This window comes from Propithecus coquereli, unplaced genomic scaffold, assembly GCF_000956105.1.
Source record: "Propithecus coquereli isolate 6110/MARCELLA unplaced genomic scaffold, Pcoq_1.0 Scaffold142, whole genome shotgun sequence".
In the NCBI taxonomy this organism is placed as follows: Eukaryota; Metazoa; Chordata; class Mammalia; order Primates; family Indriidae; genus Propithecus; species Propithecus coquereli.
The window spans coordinates 4625756-4645608 of NW_012138525.1; the positions used below are offsets into that span (position 1 = coordinate 4625756).

The 19853-nt window shown below is 56.2% G+C and overlaps 1 protein-coding gene and 1 pseudogene across 2 annotated transcripts in view; both read right to left on the reverse strand.

The window, feature by feature from the left end:
• The window catches only part of LOC105806519, a 2446-nt pseudogene extending 1503 nt beyond the window's left edge, over positions 1–943 (reverse strand). The window contains exon 1 of the transcript XR_001137272.1: positions 5–943. The product of XR_001137272.1 is annotated as a glyceraldehyde-3-phosphate dehydrogenase pseudogene (transcript). The remainder of the gene's footprint in view (positions 1–4) is intronic.
• A 7589-nt stretch (positions 944–8532) lies between these two features.
• CERCAM (cerebral endothelial cell adhesion molecule) lies at positions 8533–18609 on the reverse strand. The gene is made up of 13 exons (XM_012639727.1): positions 18404–18609; positions 16874–16984; positions 16589–16706; positions 15883–16017; positions 15539–15743; positions 13631–13750; positions 13216–13292; positions 13022–13128; positions 11982–12114; positions 9919–10046; positions 9559–9762; positions 8890–9136; positions 8533–8599 (listed from the first exon to the last, which is right to left on the reverse strand). Exons 1-12 carry the CDS (start codon positions 18595–18597, stop codon positions 8890–8892), a joined length of 1779 nt encoding a protein of 592 aa, XP_012495181.1. The 5' UTR covers positions 18598–18609; the 3' UTR covers positions 8533–8599.
• Positions 18610–19853: the final 1244 nt, after the last annotated feature.

The following is a 19853-nucleotide window of genomic DNA, read 5'->3' on the forward strand; positions in this document are numbered from 1 at the left end:
GAGCTTTACAAAGTGGTCATTGAGGGCGATGCCAGCACCAGCATCAAAGGTGGAAGAGTGGGTGTCACTGTTGAAGTCGGAGGAGACAACCTGGTTGGTGCTCAGTGTAGCCCAGGATGCCCCTGAGGGGGCCATCCGCCGCCTGCTTCACCACCTTCTTGATGTCATCATACTTGGCCGGCTTCTCCAGATGGCAGGTCAGGTCCACCACCGACATGTTGGCAGTGGGGACGCGGAAGGCCATGCCAGTGAGCTTCCCGTTCAGCTCGGGGATGACCTTGCCCATGGCCTTGGCTGCGCCAGTCGACGCAGGAATGATGTTCTGGAGAGCCCCACGGCCATCACGCCACATCTTCCCAGACGGGCCATCCACGGTCTTCTGGGTGGCGGTGACGGCATGGACTGTGGTCATGAGTCCCTCCACGATGCCAGGGGCGAAGCAGTTGGTGGTGCAGGAGGCATTGCTGACGATGGTGAGGTTGTTTTGGTACTTGTCGTGGTTCACGCCCATCACAAACATGGGGGCGTCAGCAGAGGGGGCAGAGATGATGACCCTCTTGGCACCCCCATCTAGGTGAGCCCCGGCCTTCTCCAGGGTGGTGAACACGCCCGTGGACTCCACAACGTAATCGGCGCCCACTTCCCCCCATTTGATTTTGGTGAGATCTTGCTCCTGGAAGATGGTTATGGAATAGCCATTGATGACAAGCTTCCCATCCTCCGCCTTGACTGTGCCATGGAACTTGCCGTGGGTGGAGTCTTACTGGAACACGTAGACCATGTAGTTGAGGTCAATGAAGGGGTCATTGATGGCGACAATGTCCACTTTGCCAGAGTTAGAAGCAGCCCTGGTGACCAGGCGCCCAATACGGCCGAAGCCATTTATTCCGGCCTTCACTTTCACCATGGTGTCTCGGGGACGGTGCTGGCGCTGCGCGAGAAGATGCGGCTGTCTGTTGAACGGGAGGACCACAGAGCCTCATATTACTCTTACATATTCTTTTTGGTACTTTTGAGAAAAGGTTTAAATTTGTGAATTATATCTTTAAAAGAGGATTTTTGTGGTTTTTTTTTTGAGACAGAAGCTCACTCTGTCGCTCTGGCTAGAGTGCAGTGGTGTCATCATAGCTCACAGCAACCTCAAATCCTGGGCTCAAGTGATCCCCTTACCTCAGCCTCCTGAGTAGCTGGGACTATAGGTGCATGCCACCATGCCCAGCTAATTTTTCTATTAATATTTTTAGTGAAGACGGGATAGAGAGCTCTTGCTCAGGCTGGTCTGGAACTCCTGAGCTCAAGAAATCCTCCGTCCTGGGACTCCCAGAGTGCTAGGATTACAGGTGTGAGCCACCACACCTGGCCTAAAACAGGGTTATCATATGAGCTAGTTTGCTAGGGCTGCCACAACAAAGTATCACAAACTGATTTAATCAACAGAAACGTACTGCCTCACAGCTCTGGAGACTGGAAATCCAAGATCAAGGTTCCTGCAGGGCCATGCTCCCCCTGAAAGCAGCAGGGAAGGATTCGTTCCTGACTCTGTCCTAACTTCTGGTAGTTCCTTGGCAGCATAACCCCAGTCCTCATATGGCTTTCTCCCAGTGTGCGCCTGCGCCCAAACTCCCCCTTTTTGTAAGGACACCAGATACACTGGATTAGGGGCCTCCCCCACTTCAGCAGGGTCCCCTCTTAACCGATTACATCTACGATGACCCTATTTCCACATAAGGTCACATTCTGAGGTATTAGGGGTTAAGTCTTCCACATATGAATTTGGAGAGGACACAATTCAACCCACAACGTACTGTCCACGTTCTGTTTAAAGATGTGTAGTAAATACTAATGGAGCCACCACCCTGCTGAAGAAAGGAAAGAAATTAAATAATTATTTCAAACCAGAAGGCACCATCTCAAAGTGTTAACACTGGCGACTTTGTTTTCCTAGTTTTGTTTTTCCAAATTTCCCCAAGGAACGTGGGCTTCTCTCGTTAGAGAGAACCAGGAGTGAAGGAGGTGCTGTCAGCCCCGGCACTGGGCCTGACCCTGCACCACTCTCCATTGGCCCAAGGGCCTGATCACGAGCTGTTTCCATCCTCCGGGGCCCTGAGGCAACTGCCACAGAACTGCCCTGGGGAGAAGGGATCCACGCTTCAAAGTGGGTCTGGCTTTTTTTTCAGGTGACTTGGGAGATTTCAAATCTTGGGTAGAGGAGCTGGGAGAGAACATTCTCCCAGGCCCTTTCAAGGCGTGACCGTCTTGGGCCTCTGAGATTGGATGGACACTGGGCTCAGCCGAGAGTCGTGGTTCTACATCTGCCCCAACCAGCAGTTCTGAAAGTATGGCTCCCAGACCAACGGCATCAGTATCACCAGGGAACTTGTGAGAAATGCAAATTCTCAGCCTGGCACAGTAGCTCATGCCTATAATCCCAGCACTTTGGGAAGCCAAATGACCTCAAGGATCACTTGAAGCCAGGAGTTTGAGACCACCCTGGGAAATTTAGCAAAACCCCATTTCTACAAAAAAATTTAAAATTAGCTGGGCATGGTGGCATGAGTCTGTAGTCCTAGCTATTCAGGAGACTGAGACAGGAGGATCGTGCCACTGCACTCCAGCCTGGGTGACAGAGCAAGACCCTGTCTCTAAAAAAAAAAAAAGAAAGAAAGAAAGAAATTCTCTGATTCTCTGACCCCATCCCAGACCTACTCCGGGAGTGAAGCCCAGCAATCTGTCTTCTCCAGGGGATTCAGATGCACACTCGAGTTTGGGAACCACTTTCCAGACCATGGGGAGGGATCTGGGAGAGCAAAACTAGCCATGCCACTTCAATTTTTTCTTTTTTTTTTTTAGAGATGGGGTCTCACTATGTTGCCCAGGCTGGCCTCAAACTCCTGGGCTCAGTGATCCTCTCACCTCAGCCTTCCAAGTAGTTGGGAGTACAGGCAAGTGCCACTGTGCCCCCAGCTCCTTTTCATTTCTACAAAAGCGGAAACTGAGGCTAGAGGAAGAGGAGAAGGACCTGGCCCAAGGTCACACAAAATTAAGAGTCAGAAGTAAAACTGAAGTTAGACCAAATGTTTCCAGTGTTCCCCTTTCTTTCTTCTGACTCAGGCAGACCTCCCAAGTCCATCCCAATTCACTCTGTCATGGTCTGGAGGGCCACCCTCGTGCCTGTGACCATCAATGAAGCGCTCCCTCTGTGCCAGGCACCGTGCTTACCTGCACTAGCTTGATGAATACTCACAACATCCTGTGAGGTTGGCATGTGTGCTCACCCATTTTACAGAACAGAAAACTGACGCTAGAGAAAGATCAGGTCACTTGCCCAAGGTCACAGAGCGAGAACTCAATCCAGCTTTCTCTCACCGCGGGGCCCATGCCGTGGGTAGCAAGACCACACCAGCACTCTCAGGGACCGCCCCTGCCCGGGGAGGGCTCTTCTCCAGCATCTACAATTCAGCGGAGAAACCACAAGGGAGACAGAAGCTTCCGAGAGCAGGCAAAACAGTTGGCAAACGGCCTAATAGCCAAAAGCGACTGCTGTGCACCCATCAGAAAGCCTGTGTCTTGGCTTGTACACAACTGCACTGGCCTTGGAGGGGGCAGAACAAATTGGAAGCAGTCAGCCAGGAGGAGCAGGAGTGGGCGGGGTTCTCTCCACGACCCTCATTCCCACTGTCTCACTTGTCCTCCTCACTTTGTTTCAGTTGTCCAGGACTCCCGCGAGCAGCGTGTGTGCCTCGGGACAGGGCTTCCCAACCTCCTCACAGCAGGCACACATAGAAAACAAAAACATTTCCACAGCAACTGGGGAGTCTGGAGAGGGGTCAGGGCATGTGGGAGACCTGATGAAAATTTACGCTGTCTTCATAACATATATTGTGATTGGAAACTATACTATAAAGTATTAGAGAAGACATTAAGGCTCAATTTTGTATAAAACTTCCAAATAAAACATTTTCAGGCTGGCAAGGTGGCTTCACACCTGTAATCCTAGCACTCTGGGAGGCCAAGGCCGGAGGATTGCTTGAGCTCAGGAGTTCGAGACCAGCCTGAGCAAGGTCCAGATCCCAACTCTACTAAAAAAATAGAAAAATTAGCCCAGTGTCATCGTGCGCTTGTAGTCCCAGCTGCTCGGAGGCTGAGGCAGGAGGATCACCTGAGCCCAGGAGTCTGAGGTTGCTGTGAGCTATGATGACATCACTGCACTCTACCTGAGGTGACAGAGTGAGACTCTGTGGCAAAAAAAAAATTTCAAATTCTTAGACATGAAATGTGAGCTTGCGTCCATGAAAATAACTTTTTATATCAGGTTTCATGTTTGAAATGGCCACACAAAATTCTCAAAAATAACTTTTTTGCAGAGGAAAAAAGGCTTTATAATGGTGGTCTCTTCAAAATTTCTTAATGGTCAATAATAGTGAGAAACTTTGTTCACAAAAGCAGGTAATATAAAATTTGGACCATTTTTTACCATTCAAAATTTCCTAATAGTTGAAATTATATTTAAAGACTTGAACAATGCCTCCCTTTATTTATTCACAAATAGAATGTTGAAATTCCCATGAAATTGTAAATAGATTTTGAATCCAATGACAACTTTTCCATGTCAAGTGTCTCAGAATAAGGTTACCCTCTAGTTTGCAGAACATGCATGCATCGTTACAGCTGTCACAGATGCCTGTAAAAGGACAGGTCAGCTGGGAACAGACGGGGGCACCGAACTTCGTGAAAATGGAGCTGGGAAACACCACTGGGAGCCGTGCACACCAGCGTCCTCCTCCCCGGACCCCAGCTGCACCTGGGCCGCAGGCTCTACCTCTTAGGCACATGGGACCAGAACTCCTCTAGCAACAGGTCCCTGGGCCCCCTGCCCAGGACAGGCAGTGGTGCCCTCTGCAGCTGGCTGCTCAAGCAGACGTCCAGGATGTAGAAAACCACCTTGGCGATGCTAGCTTGTTAGAGCAACATGCTCACTGTTCACAGGAACCGTGGACATGACACAGGACCCTGCCCACACGGGCCACCACGGGCCCTGCGCAGCTGCCCTGAAGATGGTGGTGATCAACATAGTTCACTTGCCACATGTGGCCCTGGCACACAGCTGCAGAGGAGGCTGACCCCAGCCTGGCTCTGAGGATCAGTCTGGTTGGTCTGAGGGCAGTCCCACTCCCTTGTCAGTGACGGTCAACACCTGGTTCAGAAACGGGCACGTGACTCAATTTGGGCTCAGGTGGGGAGTCTAGCTGGGGTTCTTTCTGGGAGACCGTCTAGAAGTGATCCTCTTCTTTCCACCAGATGCGGTTCCGGCCCAGGACATGACATTGGAATGGCAGCAGACTGAGAATGACGCCAGCACACAGGCCCAAGGGACCCTTGAGGAAGGAGAGGACAGGTCAACCCTGCAGCCCACTTCACCTTTGGACTCTGCGTTATGTCAGCCGCCACTTGTCCTTATTGTTTAAGCCAGTTTGATTTGTGCTTTTTGGTTCTTTGAAGCAGAAAGCGCGCTCACTCATGGCTCTGAGACAATCAGAACAAGAGCGGATGATAACATAGCAATCACTGTGCATCACCTGCACGCTACAAGGCAGCATTGTCTGCACTTGCAGATGGAGAAATGAAGGTTTGGAGAGGCTAAGAAACATGCCCAAGGGCACACAGCTCCCACGGAAGGTCAGGACCACAACACACATGGACCCCACTCCAGAGTCCATGGTCTTTATCCTTGCAACGTGCCAGTGAGGGAGGAAGCAAAAGAACTTTAAAAAGAGACCGAGGAGCTCAGGAAACTCAGCAGCTTGGCGTCACTTAGCGAAGGGGCAGATAGCCCATTCCCTGTAGCCACTGGGGAGCCCGGCGCAATTACAATTCACGTTTACAAGAGAAGGTACTACTTGCTATTTAAAAAAATCAGGGAGCAGATTTTTAGAAAAGCCATCAGCTAAACAGGGTTTAAAAGATTTCCAAGTGGCTTGGCAAAGTCTTACAAACTTATGCTTACCTCTTGGCCCAACCATTTCTCTCCCAGGTGGAAGAAATGAAAACTTACGTTCACACAAAGACCTGTGCCCAAATATTTACAGGAGTTCTATTCATAATAGCCCCAAACTGGAAAAAACCCAAATGTCTATCAATGATCAATGCATAAATAAATTGTGGAAGAGCCATACAATAGACTACTCAGCAGTAAAAAGGACTGTAATAGTGAAACATGCAAAAAGAACCTCAAAAGCATTATGCTGCCTGAGACTGTGCCGTGAACCCCACACCTGTGCATCCAACTGCTACTTGACATGCTCCCCGGATCTCAAATTTAAGCACCTGAACTTTTTTAGACCTGCCTCAAACCAGCCCCACCCATACTCTTGCCATTTCAGTTAATGACGGTTTAGTAATTTCAGCCAGACACCCTAACATCATCCTCAATTCCTTGCCTCCTCTAGAAGTTCTGTTGGCTGGACCTTCTCACCACCCCTCTGCTACCCTGCCCTGAGGCACCATCCAGTCTCACTTATCACAATGGGTTCCTAACCCATCTCCCTGTTTCTTCCCTGGACCCACTTACAGTTCATTTTCAGCACGGTAGCCAGGGTGATCATGTAAAAATATAAGTTGGATCATGTTACTTCTCTGTCCCCAACTCTCTAGTGGCTCCATCTCAAGTAAAAGCCAAAATGGCCTTCAAGACTCTTCCTGCTCTAACCCTGACCTTGTCTATATCATCTCCAGACGGTGGCTCCTCCTGACGCACTCTGCTCCAGCCACACTGGCTCTTCCTGTCTTTCCAAACTGCCAGTCCTGCTCCTGCTTCAGGACCTTTGCATATGCTGCCCCCTTGGTCTGGAATGCTCTTTCTTCAGATCTCCCCAACACTTACCCCCTCACCTCCTTCAAGTCTCTGTTCAGATGTTAACTTCTGAGATCCTCCTTGCTGCCCCCCTTCCTCATTTTTCTCCATAGCAATTAACACCCTCTAATATTTCCTTACTTGTTTCTGTCTGTCTCCCTCACTAGAATGTCAGCTTAATGAGGTCAGTGATGTTTTTGTCAGTTTTCTTCACTGGCCTATAGGAGGTGCTCAATAAACGTTAACTGAATGAAACAAGGGGACACCTGAAGCCTGGAGAGAAGGGACTTGCTGGAGGTCACAGCCATCTGGAATCAGTGGTTTTCATCTTGGAAGGAACAAAGCACTGAGTCCAGAGTTCCAGCCCAAAGTCCTTCTCAAAGTCATGCCAGGTCCTAGACCTCACCCCCAGGACAGAGCTGAGGGACAGCCCAGCCTCAGGGGGTGCCTGTGGGACTCTGCCAGGATTGGGGTGTTCCCGCCAGGAAGTCGAGGGGCTGCCCTGGAAGAGGGATGAGAAAGGGGCTCCTCCGAGAAGGTAGCCAGGAGATACCAGCGCCACAGTCCTGCACTGGTGGCAGCCACAGCCAAGGAGATCTCCCCCCGCCCTCCAGCTGCCTGGGTGCAGGCATCGGAGACAGCTGCTGGGCCCAGAAGCCCGACCCTCTGGGGAGCGGCAGAGCAGCAGATCACGGCGTTGCTGCGGGTCACCCAGCCGCCGCACTGCGACATCCTCATGCTCCCCTCCCGTTGTTGGCCCCAAACCAGCAGAGGGCGTCCTATCCCAGGTCCAGGCTCTGTCACTGCGCCCTCTGGCGGTCACACTGGTTAGGGCCAGAGGGGAACCCTAGATCTCCCCAGCCCCACGCAGGGGAGGTGCCCATCCTGGCCCCCTCCCTGAAGCCCGGGCTCCAGACGCACTTTGAAGATCCAGAGGGCCAGGGAGGGCACCAGCAGCCTGGGTGGCCTGGGCCCACCTGACCAGCAAGGTGAGGCCGCCAGTGATGACCACATCAGCCCCACCAGCTGAGCACTCACTGTGGACCAGGCTCCAGCCAGGCCACTTTATACACACCCAGGCCCAATTACCCACGAGTAGACTAAGGCACAGGGCAGGGGTAGCAGCCACCCAAGATCGCCCAGCAAGGAGGGGATGCCAGTGACCTCCTGCTGCCTTCCCCTCTCTGTCCCTGCTCACCCACAGACAGGGAAGCCTCCTCCCAGCTAGCTGAGATGCAGAGTTAAAAAGCATAAAGTGCAAGTATCAGCTGGCTTTTATTGCTGTGCTGGGCACCAGGTCTGCAGGGTCCACCTTCCACCTCCCTGCACCTCCCACTGGCCGGAAGAGGGTGCTGCTGAGACCCTAAGGTGGAGCTGGGGATTGGGATGAGGTGGAGGTAGAAGGGGGCAGGGGGCCCCAGTGGCTGAGTCCTGGGGAGGGCTGGGCTCCTGAGGGCTGCCCAGCTTGACACGGAAGGCTGGGGAGCCACTCCTTCCCTCTACCCCAGGCCCTGAGTCAGCCCGGGCAGGGCCCGGGGCCTGCACGTCCTGCCCCTTTGCTATGTGGCCTTTGGGGAAGGGGATCATCTCTGAGTGGTTTCTCCCCACGCAAGACGGGTTGAGAGGGCAGAGGGGCCGTGCCTAAGGTGGCAGCCAGGTCTCTCTGGGTCTGTGGCTCCTGCCAGCAACCTCTTCCTCTGCTCCCTGGGAGCTGTGGCCTGCTCCTGGGAGCTTCTTTGGAGTCACCATCTGGACCCGGTGGGCAGGAGGGGCAGGAAGAGAGAAATAGAACTAGAGTTATTCACACAGAATCAGAGAGACCAGACGCCGCCGACAGATACAGACAAACAGCCAGAGACAAAGAGCTAGAGAGAAATGCAGAGATAGCCAAAGGCACAGCTAGAGACAGAGACAAAGCCAGAGACAGAGAAGGGGAGAGAGAAGAAAGCTGAGAAGGGGACAACAAAGACCAAGCAGTCACGCCATAGAAGGGGAGAGAAAGCCAAGGCCCGGGGGCTGGGGGCCTCTGCCAGCCTCACCTAGAGCTCATCCCGGGGGTGGAGGCTGTGCCCACTGCTGCCAGCCAGGTCCAGACGGGGCCCGCGCAGGGTCTTTTGAGAGCCGCTCCAGCTGAAGAGGCGGCCGCTGTCGTCATCCCAGGGGGAGGATGTCTCCGTGTCACTGAGCCACTCAGCGTCCCCTGCGTAGTGGGTGGGGGCAGCAAGCAAGGGCCGCGCAGAGAAGGCACGCAGGTCCCTCGGCCAGAAGTGCGCCTTGTACTGCTCGCTGTGAGGCGGGAGGACAGCTCAGGGGGGCCGAGGCGGGCCCCTCCTCCCAGACCACACGCCAGCCCAGAACCGGCGCCTCACCTGCCCGAGGCACCTCACTGCCCTCCCATCTAGTCCTCACAACAGCCCTGAGAAGTGGGATTTCTATTCTCCCCATTTTCCAGATGGGGAAACTGAGGCTGAGAACAGGGGAGTCATTTGATTAAAAGCCACACAGGCTGCCAGAATTCACACCTAGGTTGGTCTAGACTCCAGGGCTAGGCTGGGCTACTCCTTGGTGACCTGGAGCAAGTGACTTGGCCTTGCCAGTCTCAGTCTCGCCAGCTGCCCAGGGAGGGAACTTACCACTTGCTAAGGTGGGCTCCTAGATGGGACGGCCCGGCCCTGCCCTCCCCTGCCCCACGCCCATCCGAGCCTCACTTGGGGTGCCGGTCAAACATGATGGGCAGGAACTCATCCACGGGCAGCATGCGACGCAGAGGCTGGGAGGCCAACAGCTTGCGGGCGCCTGCCAGGCTCAGGGCGTATGCCAGTGTCCAGTAGGAGTACCCAGCCACCACCAGGCCTGGTAGCCCCTCCACGGCTGCCTCCTCCTCAGGGTTCACCTGCTTCCGGCCAAGGTAGCTGCAAATGACACCAGGGGTCCCAGCAGTCACTTAGTCCTGGGCTGTCATGCGGCCCTTCCCTCACCCCCTCCCACGGGGCCAGCCAGGATTCCAGGCAGGAAGAGGCAGACCCGAGGCCTGCCTGCTCTCTTGCCCCGGGGCGCAGACCACCTACATCAGGTCCCACGGCAGTTTCTCTGCCTCCACCTCCTCCATCAGCCGCTCCAGCCGCCCCTTGAAGTTGCTCTCAAAGCGCACGTCGTCCTCAAACACCAGGACCCGGGCCAGGCCCCTGGCAGCCACCTGTGTACACGGTGGGGTGGGAGACAGCTCTGGGAGTCACTACCCTCTTCCCTCCTGGCTACGGCCCACAGACTCTGCCTGGCCCGTTACATTCCAAACGTCGCACAGCTGCTCCAAAGCCTGCTGGGGCTCCCACTGTCTAGGGACTGACATTCTAACCCCTCTCTGGCATTCAAGGCCCTCCAAGCTCCCAATCAGCTGTCCAAATAGAATCATGATGGTAGACGTGACCGTTGGTACATTCATTGAACACTATGATATCCCAGGGGCTCTTGGGGGCAGGAGGGAGACAGACACACAGGGCGGGGAAATAGCTTGCCCAAGGACACAGAGGCAGGAAATGGCAGAACTGGATACGAACCTGCTTCTGTTGGACTCCAGGGCCCAGCCTGTCACTTTGGCCTTCTCAGCTTTCCTAAAGGAAGCTGGGGTGGGCAGGGGTAGCGGAGACTCCAGCCCCCAACATCCCAAAGAAAATATACTTCTTGTAACTTTTTTTTTTGAGACAGAGTCTCGCTCTGTTGCCCGGGCTAGAGTGAGTGCCGTGGTGTCAGCCTAGCTCACAGCAACCTCAAACTCCTGGGCTCAAGCAATCCTACTGCCTCAGCCTCCCGAGTAGCTGGGACTACAGGCATGCGCCACCATGCCCGGCTAATTTTTTCTATATATATATATATTTTTGGTTGTCCAGATAATTTCTTTCTATTTTTTGGTAGAGACAGGGTCTCACTCTTGCTCAGGCTGGTCTAGAACTCCTGACCTTGAGCGATCCACCTGCCTCGGCCTCCCAGAGTGCTAGGATTACAGGTGTGAGCCACCGCGCCCAGCCAGAGTGAGTGCCGTGGCGTCAGCCTAGCTCACAGCAACCTCACACTCCTGGGCTCAAGCAATCCTTCTGCCTCAGCCTCCCGAGTAGCTGGGACTACAGGCATGCGCCACCATGCCCGGCTAATTTTTTCTATATATATATATATTTTTGGTTGTCCAGATAATTTCTTTCTATTTTTTGGTAGAGACAGGGTCTCACTCTTGCTCAGGCTGGTCTAGAACTCCTGACCTTGAGCGATCCACCTGCCTCGGCCTCCCAGAGTGCTAGGATTACAGGCGTGAGCCACCGCGCCTGGCCTTCTTGTAACTTTTGAAAATGTGAAAAGAAGAGGAAATCAGTTCAATAAAGATTGAACTATATCATCCTTCAGTTTGTTCAGAGATGATAAAAAACCAACGTGAATATCAATACAAGCTCACATACACATACACGTGTATATTTTGGCTACAGTAGAAAATAAGACGGGATCTGTGCCCATGTCCTGGAGGTGGTGCCCTCGGAGAGCCCAGTTCCCTTGCTTTTACTCTCAGTGACCAGCGACCTCTCCCTGCACTCACGCCCCAGGCCCTGGGCTGAGGCCTGGCCAAGCTCGGGGCATGTGCCAGGCCCCAGGCCTCCTTCCCTCTGCCCCCAAACACCTTCCTGCCTCAGGGCCTTCGCTCCGTGGTTTACCTCTGCCTAGAAGGCTCTTCTCCCACCCACCCATGGTGAGGCCCACCCTGAGCCCCCACACCAGGAGTTGGGGCCAGTTCACCCTCTCAGAACAGCCCAGACCTCTCCCCTCCACTGCAAGCCTTGCTCTTTCAGATTTCTGCCCCCTCCTCTGGTCCCTGAGCCCCAGGAGGATCCCTCTATTGCAGGAAGGAGGGGACATGCATATTCCTCGTCTCCTCTGTGTTCTCAGAGCGGAATATCTCCTAGCACACAGTAGGTGCTCAAGAGAGACTGCAGAATGAACAGGGTACCCCTCAGTGGGGCCCGGTACGGGGCTGAGCACAGAGGAGGTTCAAAGCTGCTGGCCGGGTCTCTGTTATGTGTTCATTCACTCGTGCGTCCACTGAGCGGACAGAGCAGTGAGGGGTGCGGGCTGAGCGGCGGGTCCTCACCTCCTCCCAGATGGAGTAGTGGCTGAGGAAGCAGCCCACCTCGCCCTTGGTCAGCGTGCGGCCCGAGTAGGGGTCCTGGTAGCCGGGGAGCAGGTCCACGCCGAGGCTCCTGATGACACTGCTGTTGAGCATCCTGAGGGACACAGGCGTTACCAGGGTGAGACCCCTCCAGAGGGGCCTGGCCTGCGCGTGTTGGAGACAGTCCCACTGCGGTCTGGTGTGAAGGAGGTTTCAGCCACATAACTCCTTTGTGTGGCCTGAAGCTGTCAGGGACTGGACCTGGGGAATCGTGGCTACCTTGGGCGTTAGGATAGGACACAACTGTTAGGACACGTCCCCATCTGATAGGTGACCCTTGGGAAAAGGGGGACAGGAGGCTGTCTGAGGGGGAAGCACCCCAGATGAATGTGGGAACATGAGAGATACTCCCTGGGCAGAGGCCCAAGCAAAGGATGGACATCCTATGGTCGAAAGAGCTGAGGGCTTGAAGCAAACAGCAGCGGGCATACGGGGCCATGTGACCCCTGGTGTCCACGGGAGCCTGGCCTCTGGATTCCCCTGGGGAACATGGCCGGCCTGCCCCGACCCCCACCCCTCAGGGACCGAACTCCAAGGTGGAGAATAATCATTGTAAAGACACCTAACCCTTTGCAATACTACCGTGTGTCAGGCCCTGGCCAGCTCCTCCTGAACTCCCACAAAACCCTGAGAGCAAGGCACAATCACTTGCTATTTACGTGACAGGGTTGGGGGCCAGGGGTAACCTGCCAGAGAGCACATAGCTGGTAAGTGGCAGAGCTGGAACCCAGGCCCTGCAGCCTTAACCACTGTCCTCTGCTCCCTCTGGCGGGCTGAGGGAGGGCATCTTGCCCTGTGTGTGCCTGCCCCGGAACTCCCTGAGACAGGATTACTCAGGCCCTATTTGAATACCTCCTAGAACAGGAAACTCATGCAACTTGGCTGCTTTTCCCGCTCCCAGGGAGCTCAGAGCTCCCTGCCCACGCCCAAGTGCCCAGGGCCCCATCCCCAGGAAGTCTCACCGGCCATCCACAGCGTCCACCACCCGCCCAGAGATCTCCATCTCCCAGAGTGAGCTCAGCATGCGCTCACGGCGGTCAGGCCTGCGGGCCAGGCTGATGACAAAGACCTGGGGGGGTGGGGGGATGATTGCAGGGGTGGGGAGGGGAGAGCCCATCCACCTCCTGCCCCCAATCCTGAAGGTTGGGGGACTTACCTCATCAAACCCCATCTTGCTGGGCCTCTTTGGGGGCCGAGACACATGAGCTGAGGCCTGCATGGGGGGCCCATCAACTGCAAAGGGAAGCACGCCCCAACCATGAGTCCCTCCCTCCTGGCTCCCATTAGCAGCCACCTGAAGTTCTAACCCCCGGCCTCGCCCCTGCCCTCTTCAGCAGAATGCCCAGCAGGGAGGGCCCCCTGAGATCACAGGATCCACCTGGCCCCATTGTAGAGCTGGGGAGACTGAGCGATGATAAGGACAGGGACTTGCTCAGAGTCATGGAACGAATTAGCGGCAAGGCTAGAACCCCAAGCCCAGTGCCCATCCAGGTCAGGGGCCCAGGAAAAGGGGTACAGTGGGGAGGTGGGGAGCCCCAGCAGCAGGGGGTGGAACAGGCCCCAGTCCTCACCTAGAGCTTCCAAGATCAGGTGGATGAAGTTGACCCCCTCGTCCTCCAGCCCCTGGTGGGATTTCACGGGCACGTTCAGGTACCCGTAACGGTGCTCATTGCACACGTGGACTGAGACCCCTGCAGGGACAGGCTGAGTGAGTGCTGGCAGGGGGTGGATGGGTAGGCCCTCAGAACCCACCCAGAGGTCCTAGGCCCAGCACTGCCAGTGACCCAAAGTGTGAGTCTTCTCTGGGACTCAATTTCCCTACCTGTGGGCCCAGAGGGAGAAAGGGCTTGATTCACAATATCTAAGGGGTCTTTCTGCTGAGATGGTTTATTCATTCAACAGACCTGTCTAAGGCACCTTCTGGGCAGGAGGGCTACGGCGGTGAGTGGTGGTGAGCAAGACACACAGTCCCTGCATCAGAGGGTCAAGGTGAGGAAGGAGCAGGCCAATTCGCACCTGCTGACAGCCACAGGCTGCAGTGGGCCCTGTGGCTCCACCCCTGAATCCTCCTCTCTCTCCCCATCCCCAGCGCCCCACCCTGAGCCAAGAACTATCACTTGTGCCCAGAGGCCTCCACTCCTCTCCGTGTTGTCTTCCACCTGACACCAGAGTGGCCTTTTCCCCCTTCGATATTTGTCCCCTTTATTATAATTACCCTCGGGGCAGACGCATGGTGTCCGCGCCCAGCACTGAGCACACAGCCTGGCCCAGAGCAGGGACGCGGCAGCCGGATGGCCTTCGCAGCACTGGCCGATTAACAACGGCTGTCCCATGAAGTAGTGGCAGTGATGAAAACCTAAGGGAATGCTTTTGTTTCCTCTCTTTTTTCCCCTCCATTTATTTGTTTTGGCTTCACTCGCTTTTTGCACTTAGTAAAATTTTTTGCTCCTTGTTTGCCTGCACAGCGCGGACGTCCCCAGCACCTCACGCACAAAACAGACTCCCAGCACCCTCCGCTCTGGCCATGACCCACACGCTGCTTGCTCAGGTGTAAATCGTCACCTCTAGTTTGCCCTGACCACCAGCAAAGTTCTCCGCCCACCAGATAGTCTACATCCTGAATAACTCGTTCTCTGCCGCCTTCTCGCAGACTTTACCCCAACATCAGTGTCTCTGTCTCTCTCTCATCTTCCGACTCTTCCTCAGGACTGGATTTATTCCATCTGCACCCAAACACTTTCTAGGAACTTTCGTCTTAAAAATAACTGCCAACACCAGAGTGATCTTTTCAGTGTGCAAATCTGATCACACACAACACCTCTGATGGCTGCCCACACGCTCAGGCTAAAGACCAGGTGCTTGCCTGTCGGTCCTCAGAGGCTGGCCCCTGCCTCCCTTTCCTGCCTCGGCCTGTACTGTGTCCCTGTGCTCCAGCCATGTGTCTTCCTATGTTCCCTGCTACCACAGGGCCTTTGCATCTGCTGGTCCCTCTGCCTGAAATGCTCCTTCCTGCTCTGTTTGCCTTGTCAATGCTTGCCCATACTTTGAATCTCAGCTCAAAAATTTACTTCCTCCAGGAAGCCTTCCCTGACCAGGTCAACTCTAGTGTAAGCTCCTAGAGCACGTACAATCAAGAAGTTCTCCTTCTGTCACCATTGTGATTGGACATTGATTTTTGTGGTCCTTTGACTGACTGGACTGGAGGATCCAGGAGGGCAGGGACTACCTGATTTTACTCACCACTGCTTCCCAGTGCCTGGTACATGGCAGGTGCTCCACAAATATTTGACTAGTGAAGGAATACATAGAAGTGCCAAGATGGGGACAGCCAGAAACCCACTGGGGTGGTGGTTACAAGAAAGGCTGTGAGAGTTAACAGCATGAAATGCAGAGTGGGCAAGGGGATGCTAAGCAGAGGACACAGCATGTGCAAAGGCCCAGAGACCTCCAAGAAATGCTCAAGGAGGGCTGGTCCTCACCAGCAGCCTGGCAGGCATAGGCGAAGACGATGATGTCGTCGAAGGGCCAAGTGTAGTTGGGATGAGGCGGGTAGAAGGCGAGCTGGGCTGCCCCTTCAGCCCGCAGGGATACCAGGAAGGTTGAGTGGACCATGGGGACACGGAAGCAGCCCCGGCGCTGGCGGTTCTTGGTGGGGAAGTACTCGGCTGTGCGGCGGTAGTAGCCCTGGGGAAGGGGTGTGCTCTGGGCTGTGAGGGGGCTCCCCCTGCCACCACCCACAGACCCCACAGCCTTCAGGCTCTCTGCTCTCCATATCCCTTCTCCCAGGACCTGAAGCCTCCTGAGGCCCCATCCCTGGCCTCACCTGGGGGGTGATCCCACACCAGAAGTTGGAGTAGTAGGTCTGGGAGTCCAGCATTGGGGCCACCACCGGAAGTCCCCGCTCCACCAGAAGTCGCAGTGTCTGGTTGTTGGTCAGAATGTTGTCTGTGTCTGCAAACTTTGGGGAGGAGGATATCATAGGCCCCAGCCCTGTCACAGGTCCCAGCCCTATCTGGGCTGCACAGTTCACTGATCCCTCCAGATTGCCAGAGACCCAGAGTGGCTCCCAGGATCCAACAGGAGTTCCCTTAGAGACATCTAACAAACAAACCCATTAGATCTGTTTCTGGACCAAGGATCTAGTCTGGGGCACTGGCTCAGCTCAGGGATTGGGTCCAAAGATTACACCCGAGTTGCTGATCTAAGAACCTTATCTGAGATCTGGCTTAAGGAATGGATCCAAACACCTACTCTGAACTCTAGTCTGGGGATCTAGGCTCAGTTTATACTCTGGGCTCTAACCCAGGAATCTAGGCTCAGTACATATGCTGGGATCTATCTCAGGAATCCAGGCTTAGTACCTAGTCTGGGCTCAAACATAGGGATCCAGGCTCAACTTCTGGTCTGGGCTCTGTCCCGGGTAGCCTGTTGAAGGATCCAGCCTTCAGGTGGTTCAGGCATAGCAAGATTTCTGTTAGGGACAGATACTGCCACCTTTCAGAAGCCCAATCTTGGGCCAGGCTTCTTACCAAGATGTAGTCAGCCCCCCAGCCCCTGGCGAAGGTGAGGGCTTCCTGCTTCAGCTCCATCAGAAACTGGTGCCTCTCTTTGGTCCAATGCTTGGGACCCTCTTCATCTGGGTAGGACCTGAGGGGAGAAAGAGATGAGATGTTCCCATGGGGTAAGTGCTTCTCTCTCTCTGCAGAACAGCAGGCAGAGCCCTGGCCTGGAGGCTGTGGCTCTGGGCTGCCCCTTCCTCTCGGTGTCGCAGCCGTTCTCTACCTTCCCCTGTACCCCTCCCCTCACATCACCACCTGGGCTCCCCCTTGGGCCTCCAGACCACAGCTGCATAGTCCTCCCCCACAGCTGCCAGCCACTCCTGTAGCATCTCCGTGGTGTTGTCCATGTTGTGGTCTGTGGCACACCTGGGGAACAGAGGGAAAAGGGTGAGGGGTTCAGCCACCACAGGACTGAACCCCAAGGCAGCCTTGATGCCAAAGCACCAACACCTTTGAGGCTGGCCTCTCCTGGGAGCAGTGGAGGGTAGGTATGGAGGCAGGACAGCCAGGTCCTAATCGCAGTTCTGTGACCAGCTGTGTGACCTCAGGCAAGTCCCGTCATTCTCGGCTTCACTTCCTCCCTCCACTTTAAGCTGTCCTGCCTATGTCATGGGCCAAGAGAAGAGAAGATGAATGCATTCTGAAAGATGAAAGGTACCTCAGCTTTAAGGATCACACTTGCCATACTCCCTGGTTACCTTCCTTCCTTGCTGTGTGACCACAGGCCAGCCCCTTTCCCTCTCTGAACCAGGACTAGGCAGAAGAGCTGCTGTTTTCCTGCACCCACAAGTTTTAATAAGAACCAAACCATGCTCTGAGCATCCCTGAGAAGGCTGGTGGGCCTGGGCTCTGCTGCCATGGAGCAAAGCCTCCCCTGTCCTGGGGAGCAGCTCTCGTAAGGAGGTGGGGGCTTAGCAGGAGCCCAGGGTTTAGGTGATGCTGCGCCTTTAAGCCAGTTCCCCAGAAGTGAAGACTAACTACGTGTCAACTTTTATAGGGCTGGGAGCTAACTAACTCCCAAACTGTGGTGATTGTGGGCGGCCTCCCCAGGCCACAGCTCCAGCCCCAGCCCAGCTTTTGGTGTGCTGTGAGGGGCGGTTTGTCATTTCTCTCAGTGTATACCCCACCTGAGCCCCGGCACCACCCTGTTCCCGCTGTAAGCTGGAGATTGTGGCCTCTGATCCCACTGTCCTATGGGAGCCAGAGGGGGGGACTCCAGGGACGGGGGGGCGCCCCTTGGCTGACAAGACCCAGCCCCTCTGCGAACAGGAGCTGGCACCGGCCAAGCTGCAGGGGAGCCAGGCTGACACCCCTGCGCGCAGGAGCCCAGGGCTGACGGCACTCCCGCGCTCCTCAGGACCCTCCCGTCCAGCCCCTCCCTGCCATCGTCCCTGCCACGTTGGGCCCGGAGGACTCCAGAGGTTCCTGTCTGCTGCTCCCCAAGTCAAGCCAACCACAGGTCCCACCGGGGTTGAGTTTGGGCTCTGAGAGCCGGGCAAGACGGGGTGGGCCCAACTTACACCCAGGGGAGGCCCCAAGAGAAACAGGGGGCCAGAGGAGAGGTGAGTGTCCCCGGGTCGACCTGTGGCCTCAGAGGTCTGTCCTTGCCCGCCAGGGGCATGGGGTCCTGTCTGGGGCTCGGGGCTGTGGAGGGCCTGCCTGTGAGGGTAGGGGCCTGTCTGGGTGGCGTCTGGGCAGGCAGCGGATGGGGCCGTCTGGGGCGGGGGCCATCTGCGAGGCTGGGGAGTGGATGCCAGTGGGTGCCAATGCCCGGGTCTCTCTCACCAGAGGGCCAGCCTGGCCCGGGGGTAGTCCAGCCGCTCCAGCGAGCCCAGGTAGTGGGGCAGTGAGTGCTCGGCATTGCGGGCCAGGATGGCAAGGACCACCGCGGGCAGCGGCTCCGCGACACCCGCAGCTTGGAGCCCCGGCCCCAGCAGGAGCAGCAGCTGGAGCAGCGGGGCGGCGGGGGCAGCGCGCATGGCGGGCGCTCGGGCGGCGGCGGCGCCCCCCCCCGGCTCCGGGCCCGGCCGAGGGGGGTGGGCGGGGCGTCCGGGCGGGGCGGGGCCTGGGGCCCGGGCGGGGCCGAGGCGGACCCGGAGCGGGGAGGGGGAGCATACCCCCCCAAAAGAGGGCTCCCACTCTCCACCACTGTGCGTGCGTTTCTGGCCGCTCCTCGGCCCGGGGCGCGGAAGCCAGGGCCGGAGACCCGCCCCAGACGCCACCTAGGAACAGCCCCGCCCGGCTGGACCCCGGAGGGGTGAAGGGGAATGGGGGGCGAGTCTTGGGTGTCGGCATCGGAGCCGGCGGGGCGTCTGATAACCCTCGACGCCTCGAATCCCTCAGTGTTCAGCCTCTGGAATCCGGATTCCCAGGTCCATCCATCCGACTTCGGACCTTAGCCGCAGACCCCGCGGCCTTCCCGGGGTTCCCCGGCGCGCGCCCACTTCTCCGCCCCGGACGCCCTCTGGCGGGCCCAGACGGGAACTGCGCAGGCAGCGGGGCGACGCGTGGGCGGGAGAGGAAGGCCCAGCTTAGGGGGCGGGGACCGGGTCCCCCTGACCTGGGCTCGCCGTCCCGCGGCAGTCCGCGTCTGGCGACTCCCGCGCATCACCATCCTCGCCTAGGTCGCCAGCACCAGCATTGCTCCGGCCCTTTCAGAGAGAAAAGCCCACTCTTAGTCTGAGTGCAGAACTAGGGGCGCCACAGAGCCCCTCGCAGCCACCCAGCCCCCTCCAAAACAGCGGATACAGCCTCCCCTGGGGCCGAGCTGGGGTCCTGCTGGGATGGAAAGTAGTCTTCAACCTCTCTTGGAAAAGGAACAGAAAAGGGGAGGGGCAGCAGAAGTGGTTTCTAGCTGGGCACCTGCCACCCACCTCAGGTCACTTTTCCTAGGCTGGTAACACGACCTGTCTGGGAGGGTTTGCAAGGATTCCTTCAGAGAATGAATGCACTTAAGCTTTTCTCTGCATGGAGCCTAACACACAGGAAGGGCTCTGCTCAGGGGGTTGGAAGGAGAGAAGAGTTTCCCCTTCATCCTCCCTCCCACCACCTGGAGGTCTACTTTCCTATGGGCACCTTTGGATCATCCTTCAGCCCCTTCTGAGGGTCAGGGAAGGGTGGAAGGGCAGGGTGAGGGCCCAGCAAGGAGGGACTTACCTAGCAATGGGGCAGCATGTAGGGGCACTGTACCCTGGAGTCCTGTCTCCAGCCTGGCTCCAAAGCCTCCACCAGACGC